General features: G+C 43.7%; 1 protein-coding gene across 2 annotated transcripts in view; it reads right to left on the reverse strand.

Annotated features, from left to right (window-relative positions):
* The window catches only part of DCC (DCC netrin 1 receptor), a 563,445-nt gene that overhangs the window by 51,949 nt on the left and 485,325 nt on the right, over nt 1–26,171 (reverse strand). For both annotated transcript variants that reach the window (XM_080371917.1, XM_080371916.1), the window contains exons 16-21: nt 25,341–25,436; nt 21,269–21,507; nt 16,848–16,986; nt 12,792–12,899; nt 9,989–10,183; nt 4,632–4,664 (exon numbers count right to left, since the gene is read on the reverse strand). In XM_080371917.1, coding sequence (XP_080228043.1) covers nt 4,632–4,664; nt 9,989–10,183; nt 12,792–12,899; nt 16,848–16,986; nt 21,269–21,507; nt 25,341–25,436 — 810 coding nt within the window. The remainder of the gene's footprint in view (nt 1–4,631; nt 4,665–9,988; nt 10,184–12,791; nt 12,900–16,847; nt 16,987–21,268; nt 21,508–25,340; nt 25,437–26,171) is intronic.

A 26,171-nucleotide genomic window follows, 5' to 3' on the forward strand; every position in this document is an offset into this window, starting at 1 on the left:
GAACACCGCGGTATAAAACGGTGGGTGTGTGGCAAAGTGCCCGGTGTTCACCCCCTGTTAGGAGAGGCCAAGTCCCCGCAGCATCGCTTTGAAACCTTTCCACATGCCTCCAGACTGGATACAAAACTACACAGACCACAGGTTTCCTCTGAGTTTGTAAACAAAATCCATGGACGTCTGTCTTGGATAATGTTCTCCATGGGCTTTCTGCGGAGCTCGGGTATGGTCACTGGTCCTGCTCCAGGCATGGGGAACAGAAGCCTCCCACTGGCTTCACCATGGCAGTAAATATGAAATCTGCACTTGTAAACATCTGATTTATAGTTTGAAAAGAGTAATGTCATACAATAAATAAATAAATAAATAAATTGTACCTGTATTCCATATGTAACAGATTTCCACAGTGATATATGAATTTATCTAGATAGTTTATATGACCCATTTCCCAGGAGGTTTTCAGAAAACTGAATAATCAAAGCATACTAAAATTTCCTAAGATAAGAAATGTTTGTTCAAAATTTTGTATGTTTCCTTCCATAAAAATTTATAGGGGACACTATAAAACATTTGCAGTGCAGAAGCAGGACTCATCTTGCTTTGCTCTTGCAGAGATCTAATTCCGATGGCAACACAAAACTGTTGACAAGTCCTATATTGACAAAATATGGACTAAAGAATTTAATATTGTTTTTTTGAACAAAAATGGGGCAAGATAAAATGCAATTAATTCATCTCTTCTTTGCCTACTTCAACTCTATATATTTCAGATTAAAATGATAAACAGAGTTTTTTAGACTCCAGGAAGCCTACATCACAGCCCACCTGAAAGCAGCTGGCCCTGGCCCACATATATAATGTGTGACAACAACTCTCTCTTGGGCATCTGAAACTGTAACTTTATTCTTACGTTCGTATCGCTGCTTTTACTACCTTTGCACATGCCCTGCTCTACCAGTGGCATACAGGTAAAATAAAAATCGGCAAGGAAGACATATTCAAGGGCTTGGCACCCACTTCAGATTGAAGAGCTCTCTTGGGAAGTGCATGATGTGATTCTCCAGATGCTGATGCTCCTCTTTTTCCCCTTCAGGTAAGAGTGTCTGTGCCCTGGGAGCGTTACTTGCATTTCAGCATTGGGATTCCTCCTTCTTTCAGACAGTTGTGGACCAACGATGGAATGGGATGGGCTGGGCTCAACTCTGTCTGGCAGTCATGTGCAAGAAGGAAGTCATGGGGGTAGGGTACCCCTTGCCTCCCCTTATCAGTGGTAGCCCCTTCGTGCAGCAGCTGGTCTCTGCTCTCCCAGGGAGTTGCCACAACCAGGAGTACAGTTGCCCCGGACTAAGAAACCTTTGAAACCCTCCCTAAGTTCTGCTTTCCTCCCTATCTCCCCTTCCTGCACCCAAGGTCGCTGGCGGTTGTACCGCCCCTTCTAGCAGATCCCACACCTGGGGTCCTCAGAGCTCTGCCTCCTCCTGCCCTGCAGCCTTGGTGTCTCTGCCCGAAGCCCCTCACACATCCCACACCCTCCAACAAGGCTTTGCTGCCGTGTAAGTCGATTTTGCTTCCTGAACACGGGACCCACGAGCTGGCGTTGGAGACAGATGACCTACCGCAGTTAATTCATGTCACTCAATAACAATTGCATTTGTGGCAGAGATGGCCCCCAGGGCCCTGCCCCAAGCACAGAGTAATTTAAAAGGCTCCCCCTGACTTCAGCAGGTGTCGGTTCAGGCTGATTAAAGCATTAGCTTTGATGATTTCTAAGGCAAATGAGCTTTTAGAAACTTTGACTTTGTTTGTCTTACAGCTTGTGTAAGCTTGTGTAAGCAGTGCGGTTGCAGTGAGACCTGGCACCATCCACTTGTCTTTAATGGAGCTGGAATAACAGAATGGAATGGTAGAATCCTTTAAATTGGAAAAGACCTTGGAGATCATCGAGCCCAACCATTACACCAGCACTGCCAAGCCCACCGCTAAACCACCTTGCTGAGCACCATACCTACGTGGTTTTTAAACACCTCCAGGTGTTAAGCTGCCTAAAGATCAAGCAAATGCAAGTGAAGACCTCAGACTTGGCTTTATTAGAATTCATCATTGAGGTCACATAAAAATGGAAGCTGAATTCAGATACCAGCAAGCCTACAGAAGATACAACAAAAAGGTTCAGAATTTCTCCTCCTTATATCCCACAGTCCTAAAGAACGAAAATGCAGCATATTCCAACTCCCCAGGGGGCAGACAGTATTTACGTACGAGGAGTGACTGTGTAACTCAGGTTGTGCACACCCGCTGGCTGCTAAAGCCTCGCTAACCTCATTTCATTTTTGTCATCTCATCAGTTATTTGACTCAAATGAAACCAAAACCCCCACCATACCCAAAGCAACTGGGAATTCACAGGCTACAGTTGCAACCCCAGCACAGTTACCACCTGGGGGATGCGCTTCAGCCAGACACCACACAGCGAGTAGCTACACCAGACTGGAGGAAATCTTTCCTGGCTTAAAGTCTATGCCGAGCATCACTCACTAAACAGGTGGCAGAGACTGTTCAGCCTGGTCAAGAGCAATGTATTATTCTGATGTTGCTTTTTGCACAGCAAGGAAAACGCGAGCAAGGGGCACAGCATTCCCAGAGGAACAGGATGCACAAAAGGGAAACAACACAGACCTCTCTTTTTCTGGGGTATTTTGAGGAACACATATTCACCTCCCATATACAAAGCAGCTTAATCTGTCATGCTTATGTACATCTCCCCATTAACTAGGGAGTTAATTAATGAGGGAGACAAAACTACAGCACAAGGTGGGATAGGCAGGTCTCCCTGCAGAGGATCTGATTCTCCATATCCTTGTGATGGACGTAGCTTTACCACTCTATGGAACATAAAAATGTTTTTCCACATTTTTTTTTCCTCCCATAAAGCATCGCAAAAGTAGTACCTAGAACATCCAACCAAGGGGATTTTCTGCAGCGCTCCATGAAAAGCAGCAAGTAGAAGCTCAGGAACCAGCCTGACGCCGCTTGCACAGATACCTGCTTCATGGGCAAGAAGATGGGGGACAAGTACTGGGAGGGAACGGACCATGCCTATAGGAGCAGTGGTCCTATGGTTGTGCCTGGCAGTGACTCCAGTGCTGGCTTTGCCACTGGAAAGCCCCACCAGCGGAGAAGGCAGATGCCCCACACGCTGTGCCATGAGATCCATTACACACCGCTACGGTACAGCTGCACAACCTTACGGTCACAGAGCAACACGCTCGGTGAAAAACAAAACCACTAACACTACTTTTCCATCCAGCCTTCTCTTTTCTCCTTGTTTTTTAAAAAAACAACACCTGAACTTGACATTTTTTCAGTCCTGCTTACCTTGATACCTTGTGCTGGAGCCTCTCCTAGGCTTTCCAAACCTGCCTGAAAACACCTTATATGCAAATCCGAAGAAAAACATACTGACAATTTACTTTCAGGCTGCTTTGTAACCTAACTCTTTTACCCTTTAAAAAAATAGGGTTTACCTTTTCAAACCTGACATTTTCCATTTGTGTGTGCTGTGGTGCAAACAATCGTACCGAGCACACCAGCTTTTAATTTTGTAATTTGTATACTTCTGCTTCTCTCAGGAAATTGTACGCTGAAATCAGAAGGTGAATTTGCCAAACTGGCTGAGAGAGGGTCCCTCCAACATGCCGCCTTGCTGTGAGGCTTTATGTGGTACCTGGCACAAAGTGAAAACCTAGCGAAGAAATAGGCCAGGGATGCTCCAGGTCAAAATAAAACCTACAAAAGGGCTTAGAATTGAGTTTTGATCTCCTAAATACCGCTTTCTTGTCTTCCCTAGGAATTATCTATCGCAGGTTAACGTAACCTTGGGGTAAACTTGGGGTAGGTCAAGCCAGGGACTTGCAGTTTACACCTCACTTTGCCTTTTAAACTAGTGGGAACTTAGAGTTCAAATCCCAATAAACCTCCCAAGACCAGGTTTGAGTTTTTCTCAAAAGTCACCGCAGCATTTCCTTGGGCAGACGTCACGTAAATGTACAATGCTCTAGCTGTAATTGGAAGAAATACTTTGGAATAAATAGGTCTGAAGCAAAAAAAAGGGAAGAAACATCCTAGCAACAGGCTTCACAGGTACTCGAAGGGGCAGAGGAACCGTGACCAGTCAGACATTTGTATTTGGAAAATGCAATGATAATGCCTTGAAAAGTTGACTAAACTTTGCCATTATGAAACAGGAGCTGCTTTGAGAGAAAAGATGATTTATGATTTCACATAGTGAGGCTTTTGAACTTTAATGTATAACCCACGAAAGGGTGTAAAAGGAGCCTGGAAATTATGCTGAGCTTAATTATACTTAATGTGAATTATTCAGAAGTGCAGCAGAGAGACTAAAAATTTATTTCATACAAAGAAGCTTGACATTTTAATTGGTCCTTCAGAAAAGAGACAAAACAATTTCCTCTCCCGAAAATTTACATCTTCCCCATCAAAGCAGCAGCCTCAGCTGAGCAGAACTTCATTAACAAGATTAATTAGCAAGCCAGTGCCTGCCTCATCAGGTGTGCAGCCCAGGTGAAAAGCACGGCCCCTCCCCAGAAAAAAGGCAACAGATTGAGGGCACCGTACCTTGGTCATTAGCCATTTTGTCAGGGTGCTCAACTGCAAGAAAGAGACAATGTCATTAGAGGCTGACAGCTCCTCGCCGCCACATCACACCAGCTACCGTGTCTTAACCGATCCCCATTTCCAGAGAGATCCTGGAGAACCGAGAGGACACAACACAGTGTCATGGAATCACCAAATAGCTCCGAGTGGGAAGGGACCTGTAAGGAACTCCGAGTACTGACTCCCTGCACCTCACAGGGCTGCCAAAAGCGACACCCTACTGCCAAGAGCATTGTCCAGATGCTCCCGGAATTCTGAACATGGGTTGAACCATGAGTAGAGCGGGTATTTTCAGCAGGTTCTTCCAAACGTGAGACCTTGGCCGCAGCACTTTTTCATTCTCTTGGGTATTTTTTCTGGCATGAGCGGAGAAGCTTAACCAAGCAAGAAGGGAAAGGGAGACGCTGCTTCTTTAAATAATTACACTCAGATCACCTATGAGTTGAAAGCCTGGCTTCTACTCCCATTGGTTCAGCATTTTACAAGGGGGTTTAAAACTATTTACATGCTTTTGCATAATAACCATAAAAGATAGCGTGATCTGAAGTGCACCAGGCAAGACTTGGAAATTCAGCAGATATATTTATATCTGTTATTTATATGTAGCTTTTTTAATTTTTTAAAATTGTTTAATTTTTTATTTATTTTTTTAAAATATATACATTTATATGTAGCTTTCCTGCGTGGCTACAACTTCTGACTATTTATGATACAGCTGAGGGAATTAAACTTTCCTCGAATTCCTAAGTAGCTATCACGGTAGAGCATTAACCAGCCCTCTGCTTCATAAATTATGTAAGAATCTTAAAGTAGAGGAAATTGGAGGCAAAAAGAAGTGATTTGGCATGTGAATCTGGAAGCCCAATAACCCCCGCCTGCAGGTGTGGAGCAGGTTGCTCCCACGCTGCTAAAACCACTGCAACGTCCTGGATCACGGCATCGTGCTGGGAACAAACGGAGGTACCGAACTAGCAGTGATCTACTATCACGGGCACGGTCAGGAGCTCCACACCTGTGGCAGAGGGGGGGTAGCTCCTTGGATGCCCCCCAAACCTTCACTTAAAATTCCCCCCCCCCAACCCCTCAGACTTTTTCACATGGATGCAGAGAAGCAGAGTATATGGAGCACATACACAGGGTATACGGAGCACATACACAGGGTATATACAGAGCACATACCAGGGTATATGGAGCACAATACACAGGGTGTATATGGAGCACATACACAGGGTGTATGGAGCACATCCACAGGGTATACGGAGCACATACAGGGGGTATATATGGTGCACATACACAGGGTATATGAGGCACATACACAGGGTATATATGGAGCACATACACAGGGTCTATGGAGCACATTGCCTCGAACTCTCTAGAAATCTGTGAGCCTGTGCTTCCCCACTGTGCCATAACTGGGCTACCACCTTTCCTTCAGGACAAATACCCTCAAGAAGACGTGAAACCCTGCCCATGACTGCCATTACTTCCATCCGACCGCTGACGCCACTCAGACGCTGCCCTGGCACCGCTCGGTGCTTGCTGCCTTCTCCAGGTGATGGAGGAGGTGAAACCGTGACACCTCCAGTGCCAAGAAAGGCTGCAGCCCAGGGGGGTAGCACCTGCTTCGGGCAGGTCACGGGGGTTTGCCTTTGGTGCCAGTTACGAACCGGGATGAGCTGTTGGAGCAGGACGCAAGGCAGCATTAGAGGGCACTGCAGGGCTAGAAATGCTGCCCCACACTTGACCACACAAGGGGGGTCAAGGCGCAGAGTGGCATCACCTGCGGGTTCAGGGCTCTCGTAGAAATGGTACAGGGGCAGCTTCTCATCTGATGTCCTGCAGAAAGCCCATGCTTAGAGTTTTCCTGCCGATCTTAGCACAATGGACTATCTGTGTTTCATGCCCGCGATTTCTTTCTCCCTCCCTCTCACCCTCCCTACTCTTCCTTTTAAAACGGCATCTGATCTGGAGTGCTATCCCTGCTTCGCATTATGTCTGCAGGTGCATTAACAGGCAACTTTTTTTTTTCCAGTTCATACGTGTGGATGTAACGTTTTGTGCCAGCCTGACAAGCAGGATACCACTCTTTAATTTTCTTTAATTAAAGGAGCTCGGTGCTCAAGGAAGGTCTGTTTGTAAAGGCTGGCTGAAACGCAGAATGGGTTGGGCTCAGCAGAGGAAAGTGTAAGCACACTCGCTACGTACAGTTCCAAGATCTGCTTGTTTCTGCAACAGAAGAAAACCCAGAGAGCTGACAAATCATTGGAAAGCCTGAGGAAATCCCCTGCCTGCCTGCCTGCCCGTCGCCAGCTCCGTCCTTCCCTTTAGATGTCACATTTCATTGGGCAGTTGCAACCTCAGACGATTTATTTATTTACTTCTGCAACTCCAAGAATTTCTGAAAATGATTAGTTAAAAGCCACTTACAGGCCAATGGAACACTGAGACTTGGACTTCAACATCAGGAGCAACCTGTGAGTATGCACTGCGACGGGCTGCAAAATGCACATACGATTTGGGTGCTCTCTGCTCCTCTTCCATAAAAACACACACACACACACACACGCACGCACGCACGCACACACACAGACACAGATACACACACACAGACACACACAGACAGACACACACACAGACACACACAGACACAGACACAGACACACACACACAGACACACACAGACACAGACACACAGACACAGACACACACAGACACAGACACACACAGACACAGACACACAGACACAGACACACACAGACACAGACACACACAGACACAGACACACACACACAGACACACACAGACACAGACACACACAGACACACAGACACAGACACACACAGACACAGACACAGACACACACAGACACAGACACACACACACAGACACACACACACGTATATGTATATGTATATGTCATCCAGGCTCAGTAAGGAGAAAGAAAAATCCGAGCAACGACACCGAATTCTGGCCCATGTTATACAACAAAAACCAAAGGTGGGATGTTTGATCACATTTTAGTCTTCTCTTCCAGGTGCCTAAGAAAGTGCGTATCTGCTTCTTCATGCTCTAAGTGATAAATTTAACCAGCCAGAGCATAAAGAAAGCAGATCCTCACCTGATGTAAACTGTGGTAGACTGATTGAAGTTCACAGTGTAACGACAATTTACATAAGCTAAGGATTTGCCCATTTGCCTCTATATTACCATCAGCGGAGCTGAGGTGGAAGAATATAAACTCATTGCTCCGTGGTAGTGCTATTTACTACTAAACACATCTCTTTCTCACAGATCACTACACTTTCATTAGTAAAGAAAAGTCCCTACAAATACTCACATTGCAATTACAACACAAGGAACAGCTTGGTTTCCTTGGAGGAGCTTTATGTGCTCTACTACATGAAACGAGACAGTGGGTGACTTAGTGGATCTTTGATGCTTGTTGAGTTCCTCGTGATTTAAAACTTTCTCTGATCAGGACACAGATTCGCCATCAGAGCTCGCATCACCATATGGCACATACAGATCTTCTGCTAATAATTATTAAGGGCAGGAAACCAACATTTTTGCATAATTCACAACGCACTCAAGACTTCAGAAAGTCTTTTCACCTCAAGTGTAGGGACGGATTTGTCAAAAGACCAGTTGAATAGAATAGAACATGACATATTTAGGGTGGATATCATTAAGTATTCATGGCAGGGTATTAGACAGAGTCCTTGTAGGCTATTACAAGATGTAACAAATGTGTAAATTCATCTTTTTGGTATCTGTTGATGCTGTCTGATCTAGAATTCATTTCCCAAATGAGTTTTATGGTACTTTGTGTAAACATTACAGAGTAGGTGATATCAAGTGTGTTAATCTTTTGGTTTAGTTGAGATATCTGGGTCTCTGTATCTTTTCATATCTCATTAGTCTGCGGTTATTATATTTTGATGCCTTGACTCATTTTAAACTCAGTCTAATAGACTTCTTCTGCTTGGCACAAATTGTGAGCATGAAATTAAGTTGGCACCATCGGCTTGATAGAGATGAAGCACCCGCGAAGTGCTATCTCTTCACACTTCATGGCAGTAGAGAATGAATAATCAGGATCTTCCCAATAATTCATTCAAAGTGAAACATGACTTGGACAAGTAAGTCCTGAAAACCTGGGCAGGCAATGATAAGCTCAGAACAAATTGATACAGTTTTTCTTTTTTTTTTTTTTTTTCCTCTCTGACTCTTGCTAATTCATGGAAAGTATGGTAGGGGGCTGCCTCTCCGGCACAGGTTTGAGCCTGAATTTCCCTAATTTCCCTCCAGTCATGATGCCTCAGGCCCAGCCTGAGTCCAGTCTCAATTCTCTTCTGCCAAGATGTTATTTTTACGTACAAATCCCTGGATTTTCTCTAGAGAAGGCACAGCAATAACGCGCTCTCTCATACGCCACGCTTCTTTCCTGGAATAGCTTCGCTGTTTATGTCAGCGGAGTTTTTCATTAATTACATGTCTTTTTTAAAAGTAATTTCATACCTTTGTGCAAATGAATGAGTGACAGTTAAAATATAAGGAGCAGAGCTGTGGCAAGCACCCTGCTTCCCACTCACGGTAATATTGCTTACATCTTCATAACTAATAATTGCCGGGTAGATCATGTCAGGGCTTCACACAGACAGGCAGCGGGGAAGAGAGGAGAGGAATATCTCTGCTTGTTAGTTTGAAATTGAGTCTGATACAACAGTCCTTTACCCTCATGAACACATCGGTGCTGAAGTACCAGCCAAAAAAACCCCACAAAAACAGGTGCCCCTGTTTTGCCTGCTCCTTCTCACCAGTCACTAAGGGAGAGGGATCAGGTATTAATTAATTAATAATCGAGGCCTGCTGTTGAAAAATACCTGGAAGGACTTTCCCCACACAAAGTCAAGTCACATCTCAGTTTGCTGAGCTTTTTAATTATCATTTTGCATGCCTACTCTGTTGATAGGAGTGAGTCATTACAGGTTCCTACAGCCGCCAGAGGATCCAAAATGAAAAGGGACCTCCCTAGAGAAATCCAGTCAAATCCAATTACCTTAAGTATTGATGGGAGAAAGTTAGGTGTTGTCAGGGTGCTTTCCCCGAGCTAACTGAATTTAAAAATAATAGTTACTGCCTCATTATGTGGATTACTTTTGTCAACTACTGGATGCAGTGTTTCGCTTTTATCTCTCAATAAGAGTTTCAAAGTAGGAAGATCTCTTCTGGCTGACACGGAATTAATTGCAAACGCTCCCACGGAGGCATAAGCAAATTCTATGTATCATTACTATGCAGATGACGCAGATCCAAACCTTTCAGCGTCCGGAAGAAAATAGGATCGGAGAGGGGCCCCACTCCCTTGGCGTTGCGAGCTTGGATCCTGAAGTAGTAGACGGTGTCCAGGTTGAGGTCCATGATCTGGTGGGTGAGCCGGTCACCGCTGATGGATTCCATGATCCAGTCGTCGATTGGAGCGTTCTTGTCCAAAGTATAGAAGAGGATGTAAGCTGAAGAAACACAGTATCTCCGTTAGTACTTCAAATTTTAATGTGCTTCTGTTATGAAATACAGGTACAATTTGGATTTTGGAAAAAACCAGCGTTTTCTTTTTAAAAGCAGAGACACCAGGTCTCCAATCAAAATAGCTTTGAGAAATGTTTTGAAAATAGACGTTTGTCTATTTTTAGAACAAACCCACAAGTACAGCATTCACTGTAAGAAATATAGATTTAACAAATATGAAAATGGGTAGCACATTAAAAGGTTGTTACAAGCACGTTACTCAAATTCAGACGCACCATTCAGCCCAATGGCTGCCATAAACCATACGATGTACGTCTTCAGTGTGTCTGAAGCATCAATAAAACTAAACAGCATTAATCACACACATCAATTGCTGGGTACTTAGGGGAAGCCATGTGATATTCCTTGGCTGCTCTAGGGGAAAGTATTTTGGGGAAGAAGCAAAAATTTTAGTAATCCAGAAATCTGGTAACTTAAGAGTACTACGAGAACTACTTACTGTTCAATAAAACATAGGTTTGTAAAACTTCGAGTAGAAGTACAAGTGTTAGGAAACTAACAGTTTGTAGGAATTACCTTGCCATTTGGGAAGCAGAAAAAAGCCAGTAAACAAGGCTGAGATGTCTAGCACACCCTGCAACACCAGTTTCTGCCCAACTTCAAAAATATCTTTTCTTTGTGTGGGTTTTTTTCCCCCTAAAATACTCCCTGGCAAATTAGTCATATGCAAAAACGCCACTCTTAAGACTGCTCTGAAGTGCCATGCCACAGGCGTGAGCTACTGGAACGGGGAGAGCCCGAGCGGGTCTTCTGGGCTTCATCTTTGCCTGCACCCAAAGTTACTACAAAGTTGGTGTAAGCCTTACTACGGCTGTTTCCCTATTCTGAAATAAAAAAATGCAAATCTCATTCCACATGAATGGTTACTAAGCAGTGTTAGGATGGAAGTGAGATGGTTTTGTGTAGTTGATTTTTATTCGTGTTTTATATTACAGGATTTTATGTAAAGGCTTGTAGCGTGGGGTTACTAAAGCAGTTTCTCTGACCATGACATTTGAATTAATAGATAGGTAAGATATGAATATATATATCTGTGTGTGTGTGTGTGTGTGTGTCTCAACACAAGTACAATTGCTCAAACATTTTTAAGGATGAAGATGTGGCTGTTAGGGACATTTCTACTCTCCACAAGGAGTTGTTTTCTCTGCTTGCTATGTCTAAGAACCATTTGACCCGGATGCACTAAAAAATCCCTGTGAGAGTCATTCTTCAACCGAGTGCTCCAAGAAAGAAATTTGTGCATGGATGTCAAGGGACGCAGCCTGCTCTCAGTCGATGGAACAACTCTATAAAAAGTTGTTACCACGGACTGGAAGTCAGGAAAGCTTTTATTTTATTTTGTCTTGGAAAGTCACCAGGGAGTCAGGACCATTAGCACTCATTTCAGTGTGCTGTCCATCAGAACGATTATTTCTTGTCTCTAATGGCTGAATTAGGTAAGTGTAAACAAAGCCATTTCATCAAAACATCCTCCTCTCTGACATGGTCAGGGGTTGTAAAGTGCTGAGGATAATAGTAAAATTATACACAGTTACGCAAATCTAGCCTAGAAATCGTTATCGCTGGCCGACGTCCACATGGAAATCTATCCTTATTTTATTGGTAACATGAAGTGGGACACTTTTCCGGGTGTAACTCACAACAGCTCATCCGACGCCAGTGAAGCCCTGCTGAGTTGCAAGTGTTAAAATCTGCCCCAGCACTCTTCACTGCTAATGGCTCTAACTAATGGGTCTAACCCAACTGTTTGTAGTAATGTGACCATCAAGTGGACATTTTTGAATACGGGCAGTATTTCTCCTAATAATGATAAGCCTCTGAGATGTCTATTAACAGCCTAAAATAATGATTTAAACACAAAGTCTCAGACACAACTCGACTATATTCTTCAAACTAAATTAACATTAAAGGTTTGTAATGGATTTCTTAATTAGGCACTAAGGTCACATGCAGTATTTTGGAAAATAAAATCTGTCATTGCGAAGCATCCATTAAGTTCAGTTCTTGTCAGTATTACCATTTTTTTCCCTGTTCATCACTGTCCTAAATTGTTATTGTAAAGTTAATATCTACAATAAATTCTCCCATGATGTGCTGCACCGAGCAACTTATCATTACATATTACATACGCATTGTATTATGTATTGCATTATTTCCAAACAAAGTACTTATTAGTCATTTCTAATTATCGCTGAGCAGCATGTACCACAAAACCTTCACTTCGAGTGCAGCATTTTTTAACTTTGATTACTGCTCTTAGCATTTAAAAATAAAAGACTTGCATCCCTGAGCTGTAGATCTTGCAGCATACCTAACACTGCCCTGATTCCTAGACCAAGTTGGCTGATACAACTAACAGAAAATAAAATAATGTCTGGCTGATAAAAGTAAGAGAAAATACAGTAACATCAGATGAAATAGCACCCAAGGAAAAAAAAAAAAAATAACCAAAATGAAACAGATAGGAAGTGAAGGCAGCAAATGATCAGAACAGTAAATAAGCGGAGAGTACAGGATAATGTAAATGTTTACCAGTAATTTTTCCATTGGCTTCCAACGGCGGCTGCCAGCTGACGACAACGGCCCGTGGCTTCCCTTCCCGTGTAATGACTGTCAGATCCTTGGGTGCAGAGGTTGGAGCTGGAAATCATGAAAATAATTGAAACCAGAAGTGAGTCGCCTTCTTTTGAATTCCTTACACACCTTAGCAGGCGTGGACCACCCGGGAGGCATCCTTTCAGATGTGAGTGCCCTGAGATGCACTGCAAACCTAACACACGATTTGCCCTGCAGTGACATTTCCGTAGAGGCGACTGCACAAAACACTGCGTGTGGGTATTTCAGGGTTTGTGGATAGCCCTTCTCCTCCTACCGCTAGTATGGTCCTTAGAGCTAAACAACTGCCGAGGTATCCACAAACACCTAATATACTCTGGGAGCCCTGTATGTTTAGTATCAGTAATAATACTGTGGCTTCTCTATTAGGAACATTTGTAGGTACGCACAAATGCAATTGTGCATTTTCATTAAATATATGCTCAGCTTGGGATATTTTAGACCTGATAAAAAAATCTTAGCTTTACTATTTCCACTGTATTAAAGATGGAAGGTTGGATTTCTGAGCTTGCAGCTGCTGCTTTACACCCTGCTTTACTAACAGGGGCCAGGAGGTCTTGCAGAGCATCTCACATATTTTAACATCATATTGTTAGACTGTGGAGGAGAAAGGAAAAATGGACAATTATTTAAAAATGGTTGAGAGAGAAGAGTAATACATGGGCATGGAGCTTGTTGTTCATTTACTTGCTTTGGCTACAGGCTGTTGATGACCTGGAGTGTACAGACAGTGTCACAGCAGGGAACACACAGCGCACGAGCATCACGTCACCTGCATCCTACCACCTGCATCCTACCCCTATGGCTATTGAACAACTTTTCTGAATGTCCGAAGAACTGCTCCAGAAGTCACTTTCTGAGGTAAAGCTTTACAAATCCATTGGAGCTAAACGAGCCCGATCTAAAGCACAGACACAAATCTTCAGGGTGACAAACATTCACTGGTCCTAAAGCACAAGGAAGGGAAGAACCAGCTGCTGTACAGGCTGTGGTCACAAGGAACCGATGCCTTTGAAATAACACCAAGCAGATGGTCTCGTGGTATTTGCATCAGCTGAACTTTGCAAAAGTGGGATCCAGAAAGCAACCGCTAAATCTGTGCACAGAAAACCAAAGTTTCTGTTACCGCTGTCATACAACCAAGCCGGTTACCACTCGCCAGCGGATGCTCTTGGCGGCAGAATTATGGTGGATTATCCCTTTGCTGTACATGCTGGAATGACTTGTTCAGTCTGGTACATCCAGAGCCAGCACCAATGCCACTCACAATATTTAACTTCAGTCTTGTCACATCAACTGCTCCTCACTGGAAGCATCTTTGCATCTTTCTTAGCCTGAAGTAGGCAAGCTGCAACACAAGCTCACAGATCTTTGAGAAATCTCTTAATCCTCGGCAATGCCCAGCATGATGTGAGCTCCCACACTGCTGGGGGAGTTTGCATTAGTGTTTTGGCTATTATTGCCACCGCTGCTGCTGCTGTTGCTGATTTTTTTTTGTTTTTTTTGTTTTTTCTTTTTTGTTTTTCCAAGTGGGTTGTGTTGTATTTAAAAGCTACTCAGCTTGTAGCCAGCTTGGGACACTGGCTCATCAGTTGAAACACAGCGTACCAAAAAGAAACATCTGGGACTGCCTTGCTCTTCCAGGGAATTGCAAGAGATTAACCCTTTTCATAAATTAATCACACTTTATTTTAAAAGCAAAATGGTACTGCTCTACTTTTGCTAAGCCTATCCTGCAATATTCTCTACCTTCACATAAATGATCATATTCCTACCAAGGTGCGTCCATCTCTCTGTATATAAACGGCGCCTTTATCTGAAATACTTTTTTCCATTATCTGATATTAATCCTTTTGAACGTGTTTTCATGAACTAACCCTTTCCCTTCCTAGACTTTCTGGTTTTTGGAAAGCTAAACTAGGAAAGCTTGTAAGCTCCCTCCTGTAACATAGGCTTTCCATCTGATAATTACCACGTGGGTCCCGCTGAGCGGCTGAAGTTGAGCTCTGCGTTCAGCAGATTGTGAACAGAAGATACCACGAGAAAAATCAAAGCTTTAGATGTTTCCCTTAGCACTCATTAACACCCTTCGTATCAGTAAGACTTGTGTAGGCAGATCTGGGGATGGAAGTTGGCTCTGAGAGCTGCTTTTGAATTATGGGCACAACAGGCTCTCCCTAGCCATGGTAGTAATCTCTAGTGAGTTCTGTATCGATGCTGATACATACAGTCTTTAATACCATTATGGGAAATTCAACATGTGGAATGGGTACAAAACAGGCAATAAAGATCGGCAGTGCAGGATGCCCTTAATCAACAGAGCTGCTCCATCAAGCTCAGATAATTGCATTGCAATCACATGGGAAAATCTAAGGACACATGCATCCCCTCTTTTTTTCCCTTTGTTAATTAACTGGCACATACTGTGGTTTTCATTTTAAAAAGCCCCAAACAAATCAATATTTACCAGCAGACTTCATTTGGTATCTGCTGGTAGAAACCAATTTGTAATGGCACCTAGAGTGTTTTCAAGGCCAACAGTCACCCTCAGGAAAATACAGCCCTTTCTGCATTGCTGTCCAAATGTACATAATGCTGTCTCCAACAGATGCAGAAGAAAAATATATTAAGCAAAACCACAGACACTCTTATCTGTGGATAAGGGACTACAGCAAGAAACATAGGCAATCATAAAGAACGTGGAAAATCCAGCAGTTCGACAGCTTATTCTAAAAGAAACGCAAATTTCATGGAAGACCCACCCTTGTTTAAAGACAGCCTGAGGATCAGGGTAGGCGCTGCCATTAACAACTACGTGATAACTAGAAGTAAAGCCCAGCCATAATATTACCCCACTGTGGTTAAGCAAAGGCACACAAAAGAGAGATCACTACCTCTCCAGCCCCCTTTCTGAATATTTTTAACCCCCTGAACTAGGGTTACACGTGATATGTATCTGCTGTCTGTAATCAAAAGAGCATTTAGCCCCCTTCAGAATCTGGAGCATCTTCCAGGTCATAGTTTCCTGCTTGGAAAACACCACTCAAATGCTTGAGAAGAGCAGTTAAATGAAACCTCCACAGCATAGTTGTTCATTATAATCACACTTAATATTAACAAATGGCTGCTTGTTGGAAATGAAATAAAGACGTATAAAACCAAAAAGCATAGACAAGATGCCTTACCAAACGGTCAGCAGGGAACGGATAAAAGTCACCATTTTGCACAGGGTAGATAATTGTGGCTTTGCAAGAAATAATGTGCAACCTGAAAAGACCGCTCACTTGACTATTAATTTTTTTTCCCCCGTCTCTAACTTTAAATTTCCCCACCACCATTTCTAATTTTCTCCCCTAATTTTGTCTCTACTTTTGCACACACAGTTTCAATCAATGTAACCCTGTAGGTCTTGGCTAGACTGATGCACTGGTCACCAGCACAGCAGAGAGCAAATAAGCTAAGATGTGTCCACCCAGTAGTAAGAACACACCCGTGAGTCAAGACCCTAAGTCAAGAAGGATGTGAGTTAGACAGAGGCAGTCACTGAGTCCTTTTTACTAAGTGGATATGATTGGAAGTCATGAACTTGAGACAAAACCACATAGAACTTCGTACGTCAAAATTGTGGAGTAGCAAAATCATTATCTAATGATAAGAGAATAATCCTTCTCACCTGATCTTGGATTTCTTTGAAAAATGAAAACTATTTTAAATCATTAGAAGTCACAGCTCCCCATGATATCAGAGGGCAAAGTATTACGCACATGTACTCCCACCTCCTAACTTCTTGCAGCAACACCAGAGCTCAGCAGAACGACTGCTCTGCTGTGCTGCCTGTGAAAAAAAATATAAATTAAGAAATACACTTTGTGCGTACGCTGCCAGCTTATGGAGTTAGGATGAGCTTGGACCAGGCTTTTTGGTGAGAAATACAACCCCCAAAGCAAGCCTCCCCAGCAGCTCTGGCCGTACCTGCTTCGTAGGTGGTGGCGTGCGCTGTCATGCTCCAGGTGCTGGACCGCCGGCCTTTGGTGACCATGACGGAGAATTCGTACATGGTGTTTGGCTTCAGCCCTATCACCGTGTGACTCAGGGCAGTCGTGTCTGCTGACTGCAAAGAGAGGGAGCGCACAACGTCTTTAAAGTCACCCTCCTGGCTGGTTGCCAAGCAAAACGCAGTTACAACGGATGCCTTTTCCAAGCAAAAGAGCTCTACTGCTACTGCACACCTTAACAGGAGTATTTTTAGTAGCATAGTCAGTTAAATAAATTATTGTGATGCTTTCTCTTTTCCCAGACAAAGCAATTTGCCATGCATTTTTTTTCCAATGTACATTTTGTCCTTCATATGCATACGCATTCATATGCCCAAATGCAGATAAAAAATAGGAGCGTTTTCATTTACTTAAAACACTCGTTTCCAGCCTCTTTGATGGGTTTCTTCTAAAAAAAAAAAACAACAAAAAAAAAACCCGTCTATTTATTTTTAGTGGAGGCTCAGAAAGCATTTTGAGCCCCAGGATGGCCCCAATTATGGCTTCCCAGTTCTGGTGTGAACACATATTTATGACAGAGATCAAAATATGACCCAGGGCCCGTGCATAAAGATGCATTTTTGTATTCATAAACCACACTTTTGCTTGGTTAAATATAATATGCTTACATATTAGATTATATTTGAAACATAACATTGATTTGCCTCGCTGTGATGTGTTATGAACAACTAAACATATTGATGTTGATGTGAATATTAAAGAGTTCATTTATTTTAGCTGATTTAGCTTTTTACCTCAGCCTGCAGTAAGGAACCATCTGAGCCAAACTGCTCTAGTACCAAAGGAGACAAGTGAGAAGAAAATTATTGGACAAATTGGTGACAACTGAATAAAATCAATTCCCACGCTTTTCAAGCTGCAGAGCCTGGTGTGCAATCCTCCAGCCTGGACAACTTACAGGCCAGCGAGTAAATGATGCACGCTTTTACACGTCTGTATGTCTACGGACTAGAGTTAACTGAGTAAGGACAACATGCAGATGACTCTGCATCACAGGACTACCTTGATACTCATGGTTGGGAAGCGGTTCACAAGAAGGCATCTTGCTGGCGTGCAGCGGTAACACCATTTCGACGCTAACTCATCAGCTGATTCAAAAATAAATTGCCCTTTACTAAAACCAGGATGTCAAGTTTCCAGCATGCCACAGGCTAAAGCAGTAATATTCAAGGGGGAGGGGGAGAAATTTCCTTTGCAGAGACATGGATGAATGGGCTATTGGTTGGACTCGAGGAGCTTAAAGGTCTTTGCCGACCTAAATGATGCTATGGTTCTATATATGCCTACTTATATGGTTCTATATATATACTACTTAATAGGAGGACTTAATGCAATACAAGATTTTATCCTTTTCATACTCAATTAAAACTCCCAGCTCTTAGAAAGCAGCTGTTTTGCAACTTATCTGTACTAGGGGTTTGCTCCAGCAGAGAATCTCCCTCTATAAGAAGTCTTATTGAAGAAAAGACGTCACTTATAACCTGTGTGTTCATAAACTACTCAGCCAAACTACTCAGGCACTTACCAGAGATGGTAAAATCTACCTGCTGTAGTTTACATAAATTATTCTTTGAGTAAAGGCTGGATTTCAATAAAGGGAATAATAATTTTCTCCCCCTGAAAACATTTTGGAAGAAATGAAATGATTTATGGCATAAAATACTCCTCAGCATGACTGAGGGTAGCTAAATCTGATAACTATCACTGTGAAAGCCTTCAGCTATTACACAGAATAAGGAAAAATTCAGATGGAAAAAACAATAGGGTTTGAACCTATTCCTGGACAAAACAGTCTTTAGTAGAAAATAAAGAGGCTGGGTTCTTTTTTTTGTAAAAAGGAAGTTATTTGTCTCCAACTGAGTGTTTTTCTTTGACTGTTTCACTCAATGCTAAATATTAGCATTTCAATAGTCAAAACATCCTTGAAGTCAACAACCCATTGAGATGAAGGAGGTGTAACTGGAGTGAGTATCTTTAGTAATGTCACGCCATGCCTGTTTGGGATGGTCTGTACAAAGTAAATTTGGCAGGGCGAAGCTGAATTTATAAACTTTCCACCTTCCATGGGAAAGGTTGAACCCTTCATTATCTTAGGATGTGATATACAGTTTTGAAGCAATGGGAGACTTTAATGGGAAAGTTTCAAAAGACTGGGAAATTCAATGCCCACACACAGGCAAGTGCTTTGGGAACCTATTTGTGAGCCTGACCCAAACCCTTCCGAAGGAAACAGAAGTGTTCCCTGCTGTTTTCCAAGAATAACACAATAGGGTTTTATCTTGTTTCCTTGAGAAAATGTGGTCATTTCAAGCAAGCAGACCCTCTTGGAAGATTTTTGATTTTTTCTGCTTCTGGCTGATTGAACTGGAATAAATGAATCAGATCGGCTCTTTACGTGTTACTCACAGACTGGCCAAATTAGAGATGGTGGCAAAAAAAAGGTAATTCCACTCTTGCTCCTCTTCTCTCCAGTCTCCTGCTCCTTGAGCCCTGCGTGGTGGCTCTGGGAGAGATGCCCACCTGCTCGTGCTAGCAGAAGGCCAACAAGCTCAACACCTCCAAGCAGGACCTGCTTCTCCCACGCAGCAGATTAATGGGGCTATTTTTTAAGCATTTCTGTTGCCCCCTCCCCATTTTCCACCGCATGCACCTCAGTACATGCACTGGGAAACCAGAGAAAATGCTACGACGGACGGCGAACGGCAGAACATCATGCCGCCTTTGCTGGAGCTCTGGTTTCATCCCGAGAGCTGCAAACTGGGACTTGCCGTGCTTCCCTGTGCTGTGCTCCTCATTTCCTTAGGCATGGAAATCCATCTCTGAACAGCAGTCAGATCAAGGTAGGGCACCCAAAACATTACAACGCATCATTTTGGCACCCACCATTACCCAAGAGCTCATTACAACTGCACGAGCCTACAAACCTTGGGTGTAATATTGCAGATCGTCACATCAGCATGGGAGGTTGCCAGCAGTATGGCAGCAGAGGTAAAAGCAAGGTACGGACTTTTATACCTAGTCAGGATGGGCTATTACTTAAAAGCATGGACTTTTACACTTTGTAAAGATGTGCTATTATTTAGAAGATTTACAGTGGGTCAGCACCAGCAGCAAAAAGCCAGCTGACCCGAGTCTCCTCTGAGCTGGCGTGAACACAACCCAGGAGTAACGCAACCAATGTGGGTAGTTTGTGGCAGCACACGGACGTAGCTGAGTGCCAGCGAGCCCAGTTCTGATGGAGCCGTGTAAGGGGGAGAGCCAAAAAATCACATCCAGCAAACGGACTGAAGGCAAGAGCTTCTCCACTATCATTCCCACGTCTTCCAAAAAATGATCTGGGAAAGATCTCATGAGTATAGAGTCTGTAGGACAGGTGTACCCCAAACCTGAAAGAGGTGAAGAGCCTTCCTCTGGGGGGTTGGAAAGGTCAGCCTCTATCCAGACATACCACTCGGGCTCTGATCGGAGGAGCCTGAGGGCTGGATAGAGCGTGGCCTGTTCCATGGTCCTTGTAAAAATGACTTGTACTAGGCTGCTTTTGTTAGGACAGAGAACAGTCAAAAAATGAGGTGTCCACTTGCAGTATAAAAATACATCCATAGCAAACAACTCACTATGGATCGATACGATCCTTTAGGCAAGCGAAAACAACTATTATGGTAGGGCACGGGAGGAAGAACATGCTCGTCATGGGGAAGGTGGATGTTATATGAGATGCAATATAGAAGCTGACGATAGTGGGAAATATAGCTTCTTGCTCAAAACCAAGCAAACAAAAAAGCCTAAATAAAGGCTGTGCTTGTTCCTTCCCATTCCCTGTCCCACTGTATCTCTTTGCTGCAACGCACGGGCTTTGGTACTGCTTTCATGGGGACTTGAAAAGAAATTTCCATACAGAAAGTAGTGTGCTTTTGTCATATCCGCTCAAATTGAGTTTTCTCAGAATTACTCAGAAATTTGCCTTTGGTTTTTGCCATTTGGGATAACAGCAATAGGGGTGGTTGGAATTGTGACACGGCGTGGGTGGGTTTGCAATTGGTGTATCTTCCTATTCATGCTGCGCTATTGTGCTACTAAATCTGTGACTAATTTATATCTGACTGGTAAAGATTAAAGATCAACACTTTCAACAACTGGCATGTGGAATTAAAAGGTGGCATTTTCATCCAGCTAAACACACAGGTTTCTAGGAAGCAGTAGTTACTCAGGCAAGTTTCCTTTCAATTGGAATGGGGATTTTGGTTGAGGGACATTTGTAAGAAGCCAATTTGGAGCCTTTGCAAATAAAATATGAACAGATGAAGTAGCTCATAAATTCATAACGTGTTAAAATTTCACCTTGTACTTAGCACTTGTCGAATAGCTCGTTCTCCATCGGACCGTGTAGAAGCGAACCTCCGTAGTCTTTTGGTTCTTTGGGACAGAGTTGTCTGCCCAGATGACCCTCACTGCATCATGAGTAAGTGCAACAGCCTGGACACCTACTGGTGGGAGCATGGGGGTGGAGATATCTGGGACTGAGGTAGGGAAATCATCAAGCAAAGGATAAAAATCAACTTCTAATGGATCAATGGGGTCTGGGTCCATACATCACCAAATGAGCATTCCAAAATAAATTAATAGGTAAGTTAAACAGAAAAACAAAACGAAACACAACACAAACAGCCACCAAGGGGCACACATCACAATGGGTTAAATGCATGGCATTAATGAGGAGGAGGAACATGAGGAGAACAGAAAGAAAGGCATTAATGCAAAATGAGAACACATCAGCAACATTTCAGTTACATCACTACAACAAAACTAACCGGCGCTAAGTGCTGTTTTTCCTGACTGGGATAACCGTTAGACTGGAAGGCCTTAAAGGTCTTTTTGTCTTTTCCAACCTAAATGATTCTACGATTCTCTGAAAAATACTTCCAAGTATGCTGTGTTTTCTTCACACAAGATGCATCTACACACAGCGTCTCTCCATAACATTATTTATATTTTCCTAAAAAACCTGAATCACTTAAATGATACATTATCAGAAACACCTACAAAGTGGAGGGTGCGTTGTCTTCCAACCTGATTTACAGACACAACATCCTCTCACATATGTAGGATGCCCCAATGTCTGCTAAGCAAACCAGAACATAACAATTTCTGAAGAAAGAAGATCTTGCAGTTGTCAGTTTAAGATTGTCAGCACATTAGTTGTGTTAAATGTGCACATCCAGGCATGGAGACACGGATTATCTTCAAGCGGGCTTCTTCCACAAGGAACAAGCACAGCTCCTCTCCCACGTCCCTGTGATCGGGTGGTCTTTGGGGACCGAGACGCTGAGCACCATGTGCATGCCATGGAGGTGTGTTATGCAATGTCAGAGGATAATTCTGGCCGGCTTAATTATTGAGACAGTGGTACATTTCACTTCCAAAAGCTGAGGTCTGAGTGGCGTGCTTACACCTCCAGCAAACCGAGGCTGCTGAGATTACTGTGGCCACGCTTCTCCTGCCACTTCGCTGTAGAAGAGGTTTCTCTAAGTTATGGTGGTGTGAGAGAGGAACCAGACCATGGGTCAGACTACTGCTGTTACAGTCACAGGGGGAAAAAAAAAACAAAACCCCACCAACCACCCATGTACAGAATTCCTCTCTAGCATTCGGTTCGGCCCCGATGACATTCATGCTCTTGGTTTCTCCAGGGCTCTGTTGGGGCTGCACGGTGATGGCACCCATGTAGGAACCACAGACCATTTCTACTCCGTTTGAATATCTCTGGTCCTTGTTGTCTCAGCCAGCCAGCTTCTGGCCTGTCCTACTGACCTTACTTACTGACTCGTTATTTACCAGTTGTGATTTTTGTAAATACAATTCCAAAATGCAGTGGGCAAAGTGCGCCAAAGCAAGCCAAAAGGTTCCTTGGCTTGTTTTTCCCCCTAAAACAATGTGCTAATTAATTAATCAAAGCATAAATTACTCTAATTCCTCACTGACAGTTGCTACAGTTGCTCCATGCGCAATTCCAGCTCCTGACACTCTTTGACCGCCCTGTTTTACAGTTTTGGAATTCTTATTCAGACCTTTGGGAGGTCACAGCCTTCAGAGGGAAAAACAGAGGAGACTAGGATCTTTAAAATGTACGATAAGCCATGAGGTTCAACTTGCCTCTTGTGTTGCTTCTTTCATCAAAAATTGCTTTATAAGAAGTTTTAATACGAATGTTAAAGGAGATGAAGCAACCCGGTTGTTGCTGTAGTGATCCAGAACTCAAAAACATGGGGAGGAACGGGCAGCTGAATCTCTTCTTTGTCTCGACCTGGGCAATCGAGGTTCTGCAAGTTGAAAACTAACAGTTTCTCTTCCTGAAGTTTTCCAAAAGAACTGCCTGTAACTTTGGCGGGTGAGCAATACCTGTTCCTGTTGAGGTTTGTAACAAATGAACGCTGGAAGCTGATGTGACTGGAGGAGCCGAGTTGGCATTTTTAGCAAATGCTACACTTCCCTTTGATTTTTCTTTCCCATACTGACACCTGAAGTCCTGCTGTAGAGGACATTATGAAATGGTCGGTGTCAATCGATCAAGATAATTCAGTTTCTGAAACATGTTGCCACTGACTTGAAGAAGTGGCAAATGTCTATAATCCCAGGGTGGCTGAAAATAAGTCCCTAAATACCATCTCCACGTTCCACCAAAGTTTCCTTTGCTATTATTTTACGCGTGGACATCTGTCATCTGGAAATCGCCATCGTTTTGACAGAAAAGAGTTTCTGGCTCTCTTTGGAGTTGCTTTGCAAATATTGCCTGTTACAGAACTTCAGTTTGCCCACCACAGCCACACAAGCACCCACCAAATCTGGATGCTACGTGGGTTTGGTTTTCTTCGGTGCCCAGGTGCCCAGGGTGCGTCAGCTCACCCGCTGCTGGGGGAACACAGTTCCTGCACTTTCCTGCTTCAAGAAAAGGGGTTTTTGAGATGTTCCTCCACAAACGACCCAGGCCACCGGCTCCTTTCAGAGGCTGCATCCCATGGGCGGGAGGTGGTGGGATGATGCTCCAGGTATGGATGTCTCTCGGCAGTAAGAGAGAAGCACGGAGGTGTGCTGCTCCCACATACGGTTCACCAAATACAGAGCCCAAGCCTAAATTACCTTGTTCACACCTGGATATCATTTTGTTTATGAGAAGTTATATATACAGACATAAACTCAGCGTGCAATGTTGAAATAGAATCAACAAGGAACTAAAAACTTCAAACTCAAAGTATATATAGATCCTGAGGCAAATTCACTGGGAGTTTTTACGCTCAGCAAGAATGACCTCTGTAGACTCCAGACAAAAAGATTAATAATTTTGAGCCAGAAGCTCCCTGACACTATATCTAAGGTACCTTGTTACGGTTGCCCTTGATGGTGTAATTAATCTCTTTTTCTTTTTTTTTTTTTTTTTCCTCTCTCCTTCTGACTTTCCAAGATTTTTTATGGGAATACTTCACAAGGCCACATGGATAACAGCTGTTTTTCCTTGGAGAGCCACAGCACAGAGGTGCCATTTGGTGGGTTTATTCCTCGCAGTCCACCCAAGCCAGCGTCAGTGATCGGGTTTGCTCTCAGTGACACAGCTCCCCTTCCAGGCAGCTCTGAACACCATGGGTGAAACACGAGAAAAAAAACCTTCACCAAACGATGGGGTCAACCCAGAGGAAAAACACCTTTTATTTTTGTTTTTGTCTCAGTTCTGTTTTTTTAACCCCTCGTCAGTCCCACCCACACAGCAGTGATGGCAGAAAAGCCACGAGGCAGTCTGGAAGACAAGTGCTACACAAGAATAATTCAGATTTTGTAACTTTGCTAGCACCCCAATAATACAGCTGTGAAAAACATCTGCCTAAAGGCACCCTGCTCTGTTACCGCTGGGCAGTCCCTTCTGTGAGCCAGGAAAACCTCATCAGTGTGCTCCTTCCCCTTTCGCAACCTCTCTCCATGATCCTGTAGATGTGCATGACGACAGTGTGTTTTTCACTAATCCACTTTTACTTTAAACTGCTTTAAAAAGGCAGGAAACAAAACTAATTTCATCTGGGCTTCATTCAGCAAAGCTATTCACCTCTACTCTGCCCTGATCTTTAAATATTTACGTTGTTTGGGAGTCATGCTTCTCCCAAGCCAACCTGCACCAAAGAGTAAGCACTTGTAAGCATCCCATTAAATTTATACAGCCAATTTCTGGAAAGGGTAAATAATTCATTCTATCTGTGTAGTTACAATAAAGTGGAAAATGAAGCCAATTTATTCTAGCGGCGACTTTGAGGTTGCAGAGCTCTTCTCTTCCATTGCCTTGACCAAAATATTTTGCCAAACGTGCATCTTTGCAAGGCTCACAGAGGCTGCTGGGGAGCAGATTGTGCCACCGGCAGTGGCAACTCACCTGTCATCGACCTGGTGGTCGCGCTTTCGTACAGGGGCACCCCTTCACCAGCATTGTTAAAGGCCTTTAAGGAAATCACATAATGGGAACTTGGCTCTGCAGGAGAAAACAAATAAAGCGAAACAAAGCACACACTGTTAAGGACAGGGATGTAGAAAGCACAAGCACTTTCCTGAAAAAAAAATAATCAAGAAAAAAGAAAATAGTTAAGCAAATGCCTGTGCAAAGTGATGGACACAGCTGCTACTCATCCTTCTTGTTTCCCTTCCAAAGGTTTTATTTATCCCAGCCTCCAGGTGCTCTCTTCATCACTAGCGAGCTGCTGAAGTTCTCTCTTAAGCCACCTGCAGCTCTGCCTGCACAAGAAAGCTGGAACTGACTCTGTGCATCAGCCGCCACAGCTGACCCACGGCTCTAAGCAGGGGGAGCCTCGGTGGCGCTGCTACCCCTGGAGCTCCACGGAGGTAGGGATGGGGCGGGACACCAGCTCGGCACAGCCCGCATGGGGATGCGCTGCTCGCCCGGAGATGACGCACGAAGAGAGGGCTGAGGGTCACCAGCGATGCATTGCCTTGGCATCCTGAGACTGGTACCAGTAAACAGCTCTCCAGCGCTGCTTGGGTGGAACTCGTGCTCCTCAACCCAGCCCAGAAGAGTTCACACACCCCCGGAATCACCCTCTGGGTGCTGAGCAAAAAGCCTTCCCTCCCTAATTTCTTGAACTCAGAATTACACCGCTAAGAGCCATTTTGCCACTTTTTACCCCCCTGCGCACTCCCCGCGCTGTGCTGTCAGTATGAAGGATGTGGCAGACAAGCAGTAACACAAGGT

This window comes from Falco punctatus, assembly GCF_963210335.1.
Source record: "Falco punctatus genome assembly, chromosome: Z".
NCBI lineage: Eukaryota > Metazoa > Chordata > Aves > Falconiformes > Falconidae > Falco > Falco punctatus.